The sequence below is a fragment of the Equus asinus genome, chromosome 20 (genome assembly GCF_041296235.1).
Source record: "Equus asinus isolate D_3611 breed Donkey chromosome 20, EquAss-T2T_v2, whole genome shotgun sequence".
Classification (NCBI taxonomy): Eukaryota; Metazoa; Chordata; class Mammalia; order Perissodactyla; family Equidae; genus Equus; species Equus asinus.
In genome coordinates, this window is record NC_091809.1 from 66,659,259 (window position 1) to 66,671,971 (window position 12,713).

The 12,713-nt window shown below is 37.5% G+C and overlaps 1 protein-coding gene across 2 annotated transcripts in view; it reads left to right on the forward strand.

Moving 5' to 3' along the window:
• The window catches only part of MRE11 (MRE11 homolog, double strand break repair nuclease), a 63,251-nt gene that overhangs the window by 9,640 nt on the left and 40,898 nt on the right, over window positions 1-12,713 (forward strand). For both annotated transcript variants that reach the window (XM_014835394.3, XM_014835395.3), the window contains exons 7-10: window positions 1,797-1,911; window positions 6,346-6,531; window positions 7,473-7,644; window positions 9,272-9,352. In XM_014835394.3, coding sequence (XP_014690880.3) covers window positions 1,797-1,911; window positions 6,346-6,531; window positions 7,473-7,644; window positions 9,272-9,352 — 554 coding nt within the window. The remainder of the gene's footprint in view (window positions 1-1,796; window positions 1,912-6,345; window positions 6,532-7,472; window positions 7,645-9,271; window positions 9,353-12,713) is intronic.

The following is a 12,713-nucleotide window of genomic DNA, read 5'->3' on the forward strand; positions in this document are numbered from 1 at the left end:
ATGTAGATAGTGAGCACTGGAAATGTGGCTAGTCTGAATTGACATACGCTGTAAGTACAAGATACACATCAGACTTCAAAGACTTAGGAAAAAAGTAAAATACCTTATTAAGATATTAGGTCATATAAAACATATTAAAATTAATTCACCTGTTTGTTTTTAGTTGTTTTAATGTAACTACTAGAAAATTTAAAGTTATATTTGGCTTGTGTTAGTGGCTAACATTGTATTTTTATTAGACAGTGCTGTCTAGAGCTGTCATCTATAGTGCTCAAAAAATTTGCTTTATCGACTTCACTATCTTCAATTTATTTTGTGTCTAGTAGATAAAAGCCTATTTGCTAGGCTTTATTCCATGTGATTGAAAGATCAAAGACTATTTTGAGAGTGCAGTCTGTTTATTGTGTCTTCCTTGGATTAAGTTCAGCTTGATATATTATTTGTTTTATGAATGCAATAGCTTTATTGTTTTTATTGTGTATAGAGTATTATAAAAACTATATTTCGTTAAATCAACCTTAAAGTACCCTGCGAGTGATTGGGGAAAATTTCACAGGTAACCTCAAATACTTTTTGTTATTTTTTGAGTGATTTTAGTATAGTAGAAGCCTTAGAAGATCTTATTTACTTCAACTCTCTTTGTATATATATATTTTTTTTTTGGTGAGGGACATTTGCCCTGAGCTAACATCCATTGCCAATCTTCCTCTTTTGTTTTTTTTTTTACTTGAGGAAGATTAGCCCTGAGCTAACATTTGTGCCAATCTTCCTCTACTTTGTATGTGTGATGCTGCCACAGCATGGCTAACAAGTGGAATAGGTCCTGCCAGCAACCGCCTTGCCCCCTTGAAGCTAATTGCCAACTGGCTAAACTGCCCTCTTCTTTCCCTCAAATTTTTTTACCTGCCTACCTTCAAATTTTGTCAGTGTTTTCAGTGCTTCAACAACTATGTGCATCAGCCTTCTAATGCCCTGGACTTTGTATGCCTGGGCTTTTTTGTCTCCAGTAATATGCTCTGTATTCCACTATCTATTGCACTGGCCGCACCCTAGGAATTCTCCATAGAAGCTAGACTTCTTCCAGCTTTTTTATTTCTGTGTTGTTGTCTTTTCTTCCAAGGCCTTCCCCAGTCACTACATGAAGTAGCCACCTTCTATCCCCATTGATCTTCCCCATCTTAGCATCCTGACGCTTTCTTCTTTTATGATATGTACAATTGCAATTTGTGTGTTTGTTTACTTGTTTTTGTTGCCCTCCTCCACTAGACTAAGATGATCCTTTGAGGTACTGGAAAAATTATTTAAAAGTCATTAAATTATTAAAAACTATGGTATTTTTATTTAAAAACACAATGTATATAAGAGTAGTATTGTTAAATACATTTATTATTTATCTCATCCTTTTTAATATCTTTTTCTGTGTGTTTTATAATGTATCTGTTAGGTCAAAAGTACATATATACTTACAATAAATAAAGGAATAGTGAACAACAATATTGTTAGAAATTTTAATAAGAATTTAAGCAGAGTACTCAAATTTTTATTCCACATTTTCCAGATTTTGAAGGCATATATGCTTGACATGGAAAACATTCTTTGAATGCAACTGTCTGCTTAGCAGCTGTCATGCAAGAACCTGGAACATATTCATTTGTAAATAGTGATTCCAGATTTCAAATATATCTCTAAATGGAAAATGAAATACTTAGAGAAGCACCTACTTTAGAAATAAAACATATTTATTTTTTCAAACCAACTAAGAAACTAGTTTTAAAATAATGCCATGTCCATTTCAGGATCCATTCCAGATGAAAGGCTCTACAGAATGTTCATCAATAAAAAAGTAACAATGTTCAGACCAAAAGAAGATGAGAACTCTTGGTTTAACTTATTTGTGATTCATCAGAACAGGTAAAGGTTTTCACTGAAAATTTTTGAGTCAAGTATTTGAGGTTCCCCAAATCTCTGTTTCTAGGCTTACGTATTTCAGTAAAATGCTCCTTATTCTTTGAAATTCAATGCAAGATCAGGCAAAACTTAGATATGCTTTGTGTGACTGCACTTTGAAGTTGTTTTCAATATATATTCATACCTACAAAAGAATATTTATAGCAACATGGATAAGGTGTAAAAATGACCATAAAAGGAGTATTCCTAAATTCAGCAAAGTGGAACATTACCAGTACATTACCCCATGCCCTTCTTTCCCCGACCCCGTCTCTTTCCCACACCCCAGAGGAAGCACTATCTTCAGTTTTTATTTAATCAGTCCATTGCTTTGCTATATTGTTTACTTGTATATCCATAATGAGTGTTTTATTTAGTTTTGGTATAACTGGAACCATGCTGTATATTTTGCAGCTGGCTTATTTATGTTCAGTATTACTAAGAGTCATCCGTTGTGGTGCTTAAAAGTGTAATTTGTTTTCACTGATGTATACAGTCATACTTTCTCCTGTTAGTGAAGGTTTTGCGTTATTTCCAGGTTTTTGCTTTTTTAAACCTTTCGTTATGAACATTCTTATGCATATCTCCTGGTGATATATGCAAGTGTTTTTCCAGAATATAAATATAGTTAGCTCAGCTGTCTTTTGTTAGTAGTTTTAAGAAGTTTAATCTGTTGGAAGGGTGCAGGCTTGACTGAGTGGAATAGAGACTTGAAGAAGCAAGATTTATGATGTGATCATTACAGTAAAAAAAAAAGTGAGATGAGAACAGTGATGGCAGTGAGAATGATATGTAGGGGACAAAGCTGAGAAATTATATTAAGAACCCAAAGGAATTTGGGCCTGATTATATAATATGTTATTTATTGAACAGATGTTCTTTGACTACAGAATACTCTGGTGCTTATCCAGCGCTAAGTATATACATTCTTGAATAAACAGTGTGAATTTCAAAGGAGGAGCAGGCCAGAGTTTTGATATGTGTGGTCTCCATATAACTTTGCACCACTGGGAGTTTGTTCCTTTCTTGCTTTAGGGCTTCCCAGTTCTGCCACGCTTTCTACTTTCCCAAAGTAGGAATAAGTCAGAAGGAAAAGTCCTAAGTGATTCCAAGAATTTAAGCCAGAATGAAAGGTGGAATGGCATCGTTAAAGGGAATGGGTAGTATGATGTTGGTATATAGCTGGTTAGTTGCTGGTGATGTTATCCCCGATCATTTGGTTTGATTAAGATATATACCAGGTTTCTCCAGTGTAAACGTCCCATTTTCCACTTTATATTAATAAATATCTTGGGAAAAATACTTTGAGACTATGCAAATATCCTGTTTTACCTTAAACTTTTGCCCACTAATTTTAGCTTCCATTGGTGGATCTTCTTTCCAGCAATTAACACTGTGGTGGTGTAATTGTGATTTTTTTATTTCCCTCATTCTTTCTTCACTTATTAACTGAAATTTTTCCTGAGGAAGATTTGTCCCATCTTTCTCATTTATTTATTCAGTTATTTATGTTGTTATGCCTTAAGGATATTTATTTTATTCTTTGAGTTATAGTCTAATGCTATCAGTTTTTTTTGTTATTGTTCAAATTGCTCCAACTTTGACCATTGGGAGCTCTTTGACATTGACCTCTGTGTCCTTTCAACATGCCCTCTTCCTTTTTTTTGACACATCCTAAACTTTCTAGTACCACAACATGCTCCAAGCTGATCTTTCTTTTCTACCCTAGTCCTGGAATCAACCACTTCTCCAAGGAGTCCTGATTGCTTTTATTGGAGAGTGGTATTTGGAAATCCAGATACAGCCACTAGATGTGCTTATTGCTGCTGGGGCTCTCTCAGCCCTCTCAGTGAACAGAGTTTAAGGAAGTATGTGTATGTATACTAACCCATGCATACACATCCTGCATTTCTGTGTCTATCTAAATATGCATAAAGAAGACCAAGCATGAGTTCATACTGATTCTAATCCAGTCCTGCAGGGTTCATTTTTGTCTTTTCCTTTTCCTTACTTGTGACTTCTTTCTCTAACAGTTAGAAACCTGGGTTGTATTACCTACAATATATTTACTTATTTTTTTCAATCCTGAGTTACATATAAAGTAATTGCAAAATTGCTGACCCCTACCCCTGTGAGATGCAGATTTGCCAACTAAGGTACAGTGTTCGTGTAAGTTATTTTGGTCTTTAGCCTTACTCTGTCTAATCGAAACACTGCTTTGCAAAGTTACTAGGTCAGCTCTTTACTTTACCACCCCCTTCATTGTGGTTACATGGTTCTTTAATAGTTCTGTTCAGTTTATTTGTCACCCTCTGTATTCTTAGATACTTATTTTGTTATTGCTTTCATGGACTTATGAAAAAACAGGTTTTCTTTTTTAAAAGAGAATCCTTCAGCCTTATACATTTTACTTAATTTCCCATTGGTTCCTATGCATGGACCAGTTTCTTTCTCCTGCTGCAAAAGAAGGTAGGCTCTGAAGCAGAAGAGGACTTTGTCATGCGAAATATTTCCATAAGGATTTTTTTTTTTAAAGATTTTATTTTTTCCTTTTTCTCCCCAAAGGCCCCCAGTACATAGTTGTATATTCTTTGTTGTGGGTCATTCTAGTTGTGGTATGTGGGATGCCACCTCAGCATGGTTTGATGAGCAGTGCCATGTCCGCGCCCAGGATTCGAACCAACGAAACACTGGGCCGCCTGCAACGGAGCGCGCAAACTTAACCATTCGGCAATGGGGCCAGCCCTCCATAAGGATGTTTTGATAAACTTCTAGGTCATGAACCAGTCAGCCTACCGGCATAATCTTCCCTCTTCCATTGAAGAGTCAGTGCTCCATGAAGGCACATTTGCATCATGTTGTATTCGAGTTATTCTACCTTCTTCAGTAGTTGCGATGATATCACACCCTAGACAGATGTTTTCTACATAAAAAACATTGCTAGATACATAAGCCTGTTGCTTCTCTGATTTCACTTCCTGCTCTTCCCTGCATTCGTGCTGCTCAGCCACACTGATCCTGCTGTTCTTGAACTCACTGAACTTGTAACCACCTCTTCACCTTTGCCATCTGCTCATCCCTCTGCCTAGGACTTGCTTCCCTTGCATGCTGATCTTTCATCTCAGTTCTCTGCTCATTTGTCACCTGTCGAAGAGGCCTTTCCTGACCACCCTATGTATAGTAGCATCCCCCTTCCCTGTCACTTTTCCTTTTATTTTTCTTTATAGCATCTATCACTACCTTACAAATTATGTGTACACACATATGCATATACATTTTGTATTATTGCTTGTTTCCACCACTAGAGCAAGGACTCTGTTCACTGCTGTGTCTTCAGTATCTAGAAGGGGCCTGGCACACCTGGCACAGAGTAGACTCTCCATAGATATTTGATGAATGAATAAATATTGGTTATATTAAGTGAATGCTGGGTTGAAGTATTTGAACACTTTTTTTTTGAGGAAGATTAGCCTTGAGCTAACATCTGCCACCAATCCTCCTCTTTTTGCTGAGGAAGATTGTCCCTGAGCTAATATCTGTGCCAATCTCCCTCTATTTTATGTGTGGGACACCTCCACAGCATGGCTCGATAAGCGATGCATAGGTCCAGGCCCAGGATCCAAACCTGTGAATCCCAGGCTGCTGAAGCGGAGCATGCGAACTTAACTGCTGTACCACTGGGCTAGCCCCTTGAACACTTTTACTTAAGTTTCCAAGGATATAAATCAGTGTTAGGGGAAACTTCCTTCTTGTCTTCCCTCACCTTGGGTTTTCACATCTTTGAATAATAACAACTAATCTAGGTATAAAAGCAGAGTTTGCAAATCTCTTGTTCATATGATATTTTATTTAATGTGGAAAACTCTTGTCTCTTATCTAAGACTGACGTTCTTATTCCCATTACTTTTATAAGCAAGAAAAGAAACAGATAATGTTAACAAATGACTAGACGTATTTAGAGATTTGTTTTTATTCTACAAAGTTTAGACTTAACTCACTTTTTCATTTTCTGTATTCTTTTTTTGGTGTATAATCAGACCAATTTTTTTACCAATAATCAGACTAGGTTTTTACTATTGATAGAGCCCATGCTTTTCTGACTTGTCCAAAGTGGGAGTTAATCCTATGTAAAGCCTGTCGTGATCTGCCTCTTAACGTAGAATTGACTGCTTTCTCTTTTGGGCTCCTGCTTGCCTGTGTCCTGCAAGTTTGTTATCCCTTTGTGGGTAAGAATTAGATATTATCTCTGTATTCTCACTCCCTTGCACAGTTTTGGCACATAGAAAGGATGTGGTAAATCTTTAATGAAAGGAGAAAGATCTGTGTAGACTGACTTAATTGAAATTTTTCTGTGTCTCTGGACATTGATATTATTTATTTTTTAAAATCTTGGTATAGGAGTAAACATGGAAGTACTAACTTCATTCCAGAACAATTTTTGGATGACTTCATTGATCTTGTTATCTGGGGCCATGAGCATGAATGTAAAATAGCTCCAACCAAAAATGAACAACAACTCTTCTATGTATCACAGCCTGGAAGTTCAGTGGTTACTTCTCTTTCCCCAGGAGAAGCTGTAAAGAAGTGAGTAATTGCATTTTCCAAATCAGTTTTTAAAAAATACTTGCTATAATGATCTGATCATCCCATAGGTTCAAGGTACTGATGATATTGTTATTTATATGGTTGATTTATTTATGAAGATTGATCATTTGATGTACTCTTGCTATTTTCCCAGATTTTAAACCATTTTCAACATGACAGCATCCCAACGGTATTAATGATTTTGCTGATCATTAGGCAAATTCAAGACTAACATTTCTATTCATTAAATTTTGAGTAAGAGTGCTATAAATGATGATTACTAATTTCACAAAGTCCATTTATAAACAAATTCGCCTTCGCCTAAAACCATTTATGAGATTTTTCTGGTTATAAATGCAGTATTATAGCATATCTCATTTCTTTTAATTCTTTGGGGGAATTATGTGATAAAGTAGTTAATAGTGATTAAACCCAATTTTTAGAACAGGTTTTATTTACCCTTTGAATCCACTCAAGTTCTGCTTGTTATGATGATAATAATAGGTTTAAAGAACATGGTAGTAGGGTACAAGTTTGCTGATTTTTTTTCTTCATAGTTCTGCTGCTAATTTATGTGTGTGCGTACATATATGCACACATATAATACATAGATATGTAATACTATGTACTGTATATACTACTGTCATAGTCCTGATAACATTTTATTATACTTATTGTTATGTCTGTCTTCCCTCACCAGACTGTATATTTGTTCAGACAGGAAAAATGATGGATGAGTGGATTTTATTCTGAGGAAGAAGAGTGTTTAACGTTTTTTCCTGTGATATAACATTAAGATTAAATTCCAAAAAATATTTTCAAAGATGTGATTTTATAAAGAAATATTTTGTAGAAACTTAGAGGTATGGTAGTTGTGATGTGCACATTTTCCTGAGGACATTTCCCATGTGACTAGGCTTTCACTTCCCTCCTCATTTCAGACATGTTGGTTTGCTGCGTGTTAAAGGAAGGAAGATGAATATGCAGAAGATTCCTCTTTGCACAGTACGGCAGTTTTTTATGGAGGACGTTGTTCTGGCTGCTCATCCAGACATTTTTAACCCAGATAATCCTAAAGTAACCCAAGCCATACAAAACTTCTGTTTGGAGAAGGTAATTCTTCTAAAGGTTGATGAGATCTACTTTAGTTGAGAGATTATTTACATTGAATTAATTACTTCAGTAGAGTTGAGGGAAGTCATTATATTTGTTACACTCTCTCGAAGCCTGTAAGGAACCACTGTTGTTTGATAAATGAGTTTAGTTGTATCGAAGAGCCTCTTAAATTTTTTCTGAGGAGGATTCACCCTGAGCTAAGACCTGTTGCCAATCTTCCTCTTTTTGCTTGAGGAAGATTCACCCTAAGCTAACATCTGTGCCAGTCTTCCTCTGTTTTGTATGTGGGTCACTGCCACAGCATGGCTGCCAGTGAATGATGTAGGTCCGCTTCCCGGACCAAACCCAGACCACTGAAGCAGAGTGCACCAAACTCAAGAGTAGGCCACAGGGCCGGCCCCGAACATCTTTTTTTTAAGTCTTCTAGATGGAGGAATGTTATATAGAGAGGAAACTTTAATTAAGCCCCCCTCCTGGTTCCTTTCCTCCTTCTGAAAAACATATACATAATCTTTTTTCTCTTTTTATCCTAATTTGGTAATTTGTTCATTTATTTATGAAAGCAGGCAGTGGCTTTAATTTGAGGATGGGAGGATATTATGGTAGCTGAGGAGAGCCTCGCCTCTCTAATAATCTCCATTAGGCATCCCTTTCACCCTGAAAGCTACCCCGAATAAAATCTTAAAATGTGTTTGCTGTGCACCTTGTAGCTTCAGCATAAGTCCCATACCTCCCCTCCATGCAGATTCCCACCCCTAAACCTCTGCAGAAATTCTCGAGCCACTACTGAAGTTGCATGAATGCATTTAATAGTGTGTAAGTTGACAGCTTAATAACATTAATTGCTGACACATATTCAGTTCGTGTTCCATGTTAGCTCTTCTGCTTTGCATTTTTTTCTCAAAAAATCATGAGGTAGTAATAACGATAATAATTACCACCGATATTCATTGACTGCTTATATATTCTGGGCACTATTGATGGCATTTTGCATTTAATGCACTCAACAATGCTATAGGTAGGTGCATTCTACCATCCACATTTTACAGGAAGAGGAACTGAAACTTAGGTAAAGTAGCTTGTCCCGTGTCACAGTTTTACTAGCAGCATGTAGCTGACATAACTGAAAAGTTTAAGAGTATGCTAGTTTCAAGATGACTAGATCCAGAAACTCATATTAAGATTATAAATTTCTCTGTCTCTATTTTTGTGTCTAGCCCTGTGCCACCCGCTCTGATGGTTTCTCTCTTAAGCTTCACTATAAGGAAGGAGTTTTCACATGGTAGCCCACAGACTTACATTATCCTTACAGCTGAAAGAATCATTTTTTCCAGTTGTTCCAAATAAACCCCAGCACTGAATTTCACTGGACTAAGGTCATGGACTTGTCCCTAACCTGAATCTCTGAAGCTGGGGAGATGGAAAATTAATTGATTGGCCAGGCCTACGGTAGTCAGGAACCCCAGGGTCCCTGAACCTTGGCACATTGACGTGTTAGACTGGGTAATTCTTTATTGTGGGAGGCTGTCGTGTGCTTTGTAGGATTTTAACAGTATCTCTCTGACCTCTACCCACTAGATGCCAGTAGTACCCTTCCCCCAATCATGACTATTTTTATTTTGAGATTGAAGAAATGCTAGAAAACGCTGAACGGGAACGTCTGGGAAATTCTCGACAGCCAGAGAAGCCTCTTATACGACTGCGAGTAAGTCCTATGCATTAAACTGTATTGATTCTCAGAAGATGGTGTTGTACAGTTCACGTGAATTTTTCTTTTTTGGAAAGCAGTAAGGAGAGTACATATAGTAATAAGAGCACTCTCCATTGGGCAGCAAAAATAATAAAGCTGTCAGGACTTGACGATAGTTTAATTCTGATAGGTTTGGTATTTTTTATTTTCTTCATTTTCTCAATAGTCTGTTGTATTTGAGAGGTTTGCCGAGCTCTCTGACTTCATCCTCTACAGCTTCCCCTCCTCTCACTCCATTTCAGGTGCCTTGGCCGTCTTGCAGTTCCTCAAACAAAGCAGACACACTCACCTCTGTCAGGTCTGCTCAAATGTCACCTCAGTGAGGCCCCACCCTGATTAAGATTGCAGCCCCACGCCTTCTCCAACGCTCCTCATTTCACTTACCCTCCTCTACTTTTTCTTTTCCTTTTTCCTACAACACATTTTCCTAACTTATTATATACAACTTATTTATTTTGGTTATTGTTTGTCCTCAAATACAAAACTGTAAGCTCCACAAAACCATGGAACATTGTGAATTTTGTTAACTGATACATCCAAAGATCCCAGAACAGTTCCGGGCATATAACAAGTGCATGATAAATACATTGAAAGAATTAATGAGTAGTTAAGGGCATTAATAAATTCTAAGCAATTGGAGTGTTTCCTATGCCTATAAACCTGGTTATCTTTTCTGTCATGATATAAACAAACAAATAACAACAAACCTCTTTTTTTGCCCCTGTGCCTTTCCGTCTCCTAGCTCCTACCCTGTCTTTTTTATTTTCTTCCAAACGCCTCAGAATACATAGCCTATACTGCTCATCTAACCTTCTGTTCTTCAATCCGTTATAATCAAGGCTCTGACCCACCATCTCAGGTGGAAAAGATGACCTTCAGTTGTCACATCCAGTGGTCTTTTTTCATCTTACTGAATCGCTCTTTGGTGTTCTCTTCTTTGAGTAATATTTGTCCCCATCTATTTCCTAGTTAGCCCTCTTTTCAGTCCAGGCATATGGCTTTCATGACCACCTATATAGTAACGATTTCTAGATCTTTACCTCCAGCTTAGACCTCTTGGTTGTGGTCCAGGAGTCCCTCTAAAGCCTGGTGTTCAAGGAGTGCGGTCCTCAAACCAGCAGCATTGGCATCACCTGAGAGATTCTTAAAAATGCAGAATCTCAGGCCCCACGTCAGACCCACTGAAGTGCATTTTAACAAGATCCCCGAGAGATTTGTGTGCATATTAAAATTTGAGAAGCCCTGGGATATAGAGCATGAGGGTCAAGCATACAATCTAGAGCCAGACTGCCTAGGCTTCATCCTCGCTCTGCTACTAGCCATGTGACCTGAGCAACCGGATCTCTTGTCCCTTGGTTTGTACTTCCTAGATTTACAAGAGCTACATGAATTAAGTAGTGCCTGGTGCAGAGTAAATAATCTCGTCCTTTCTCTCTATCCCATTGTCGTTGTAGTTGAGTTCTGGTTATTTCTTACCTGGCCTATAGCGGCAGCTTCCTACCTGTCTCTGCCTCCAGTTTCCCCTCTCCCCACCCCTAGCCTATCCACAATAATGCCAAAATAATCTTTGTAAAGTACAATCTTGCATGCCTTTACTGCTGAAAATGATTTAATGATCTCCTAGCACTTAACACCTTGTATTATGAATAAGTTTAAACTCTTAGATGACATTCAAAGGTCTACATGACCTGGTCTAAATCGACCTCTTTGGCTGCTACCTTCTTTTCCTGCCAGTAATCCTAAACTCCAGTTATATTGGACTAAGAGTTACTGTTCCCTGGGCCCAGTGGGGTTTATTTCACTCTTCACATCTTTGCCCATGCTGATTCTGCTGCGTGGAATATGCTTCTCCCTTTCTTCCGAAATATCTCCTTCAACACCCACTAAATCCTCCCCTCTTCAAAGAAGCCTTTCTTGACCTCCCTTCAGAGTTGATGCTTCTTCCTTTGTGTCCTCAGTCTACTTTGTTCATACTTCTTAGAGCACTATTTACATTCTGCTTGTGGTTATTTATATACATATTTGTCTTCCCATTGAGCTTGTGAATTTCTTGAAACCATGACTGTGTTTTATTTATGCTTATATTCCTGGCTCTTAGCAGAGCACCTAGCACATTGCGGCCACTAGTAAAGTTTGCTTAATGAACAAATTTTGTGACTCTTAGGAACATAAAATTACAAATAAAGCTAGGTTGGAGTATAATTGTTAAAATATCTCAAGAGTTTTGGGGGAACCCAAGAGTGTGAGCATTTAGCATTTTCTGTGTTATAGCATGGCAGCTGTAGAGATGTTCTGGGTAACAAACATTGTTGCTTTGGCGGAACACATAGGCCTCTTTATTGTGGCAGAAGATCCCATGTTTCTCGTCTGTGTCTGCCTGACACCATTAGAACCAACCAGACTTAAATAGAAAATTGGCATTCTTTTTCCTCAACACAGTAAATTGTTAATTCATTCCTGAAACAAAAGAACAGATATTTTCATGAAAGTAATATTGCAAAAGCGCATTGTATCAACTAGAGGACCCTCATTAATTCATTGATTCAGTGAATGAATATTTATCGAGTACCTTCTGTTCTGCATGCTTGGGGACACAGTAACGGTAAAACAGACAAGGTTTTAAACTTGTGGAGTTTATGGGAGGTGGAGATGTGAAGAGAGACATAATAAACAGATAGCAAATAAGTGAACGAAACATCAGCTGGTGCTACGTGTGATGAAGAGTGTAAGTGGGGTGGAGGTTAAGGCATAGTCTGGATAGGGTGATGCGGTACAATGCTACTTCCCAGAGCATATTTTGAGAACAGCTGGTTTAGGAAAATAATTCTCTCTCTTAGAAAGCAGTGTAGTATTTTTCTTTGTAAATGTCTGTGTACCACTATAGACTTCTTTAGAAAGAGCCTGCCTTGAGAGCAATTGTTAGTTCTAAATAGATACTATGTTTGAAGGTAATCATTTCTCAAAGCCCTCAGATTTGATTCTTTTCCTCCGTGGGTTTTTCTCATCATTTATCCTTGTCTAGTATGAAAGCATATCCTTAAGATGATGGACCAATTAATTCATATATATAGTGCTGGCATTTTATTTTGGTGGAGAATTTTCTTTCTGTTTTAAAAGTTTAAAAGTCTGTTTAGAAATTCCACCTCCTTTTCAGATGGTACTCCTGGTGCCTAGACTATTAGTGTTATCATGAGGAGATGTAATCATTCTGACATTGTGGGAATTCTTGCTGTAGGTTGATTCCATTGAACAAAGTGTTTTGCATAAGCTTATAAACCTTCAAAGCTTTGTTTCCTCAGTAGTATAAGTGGTGTAA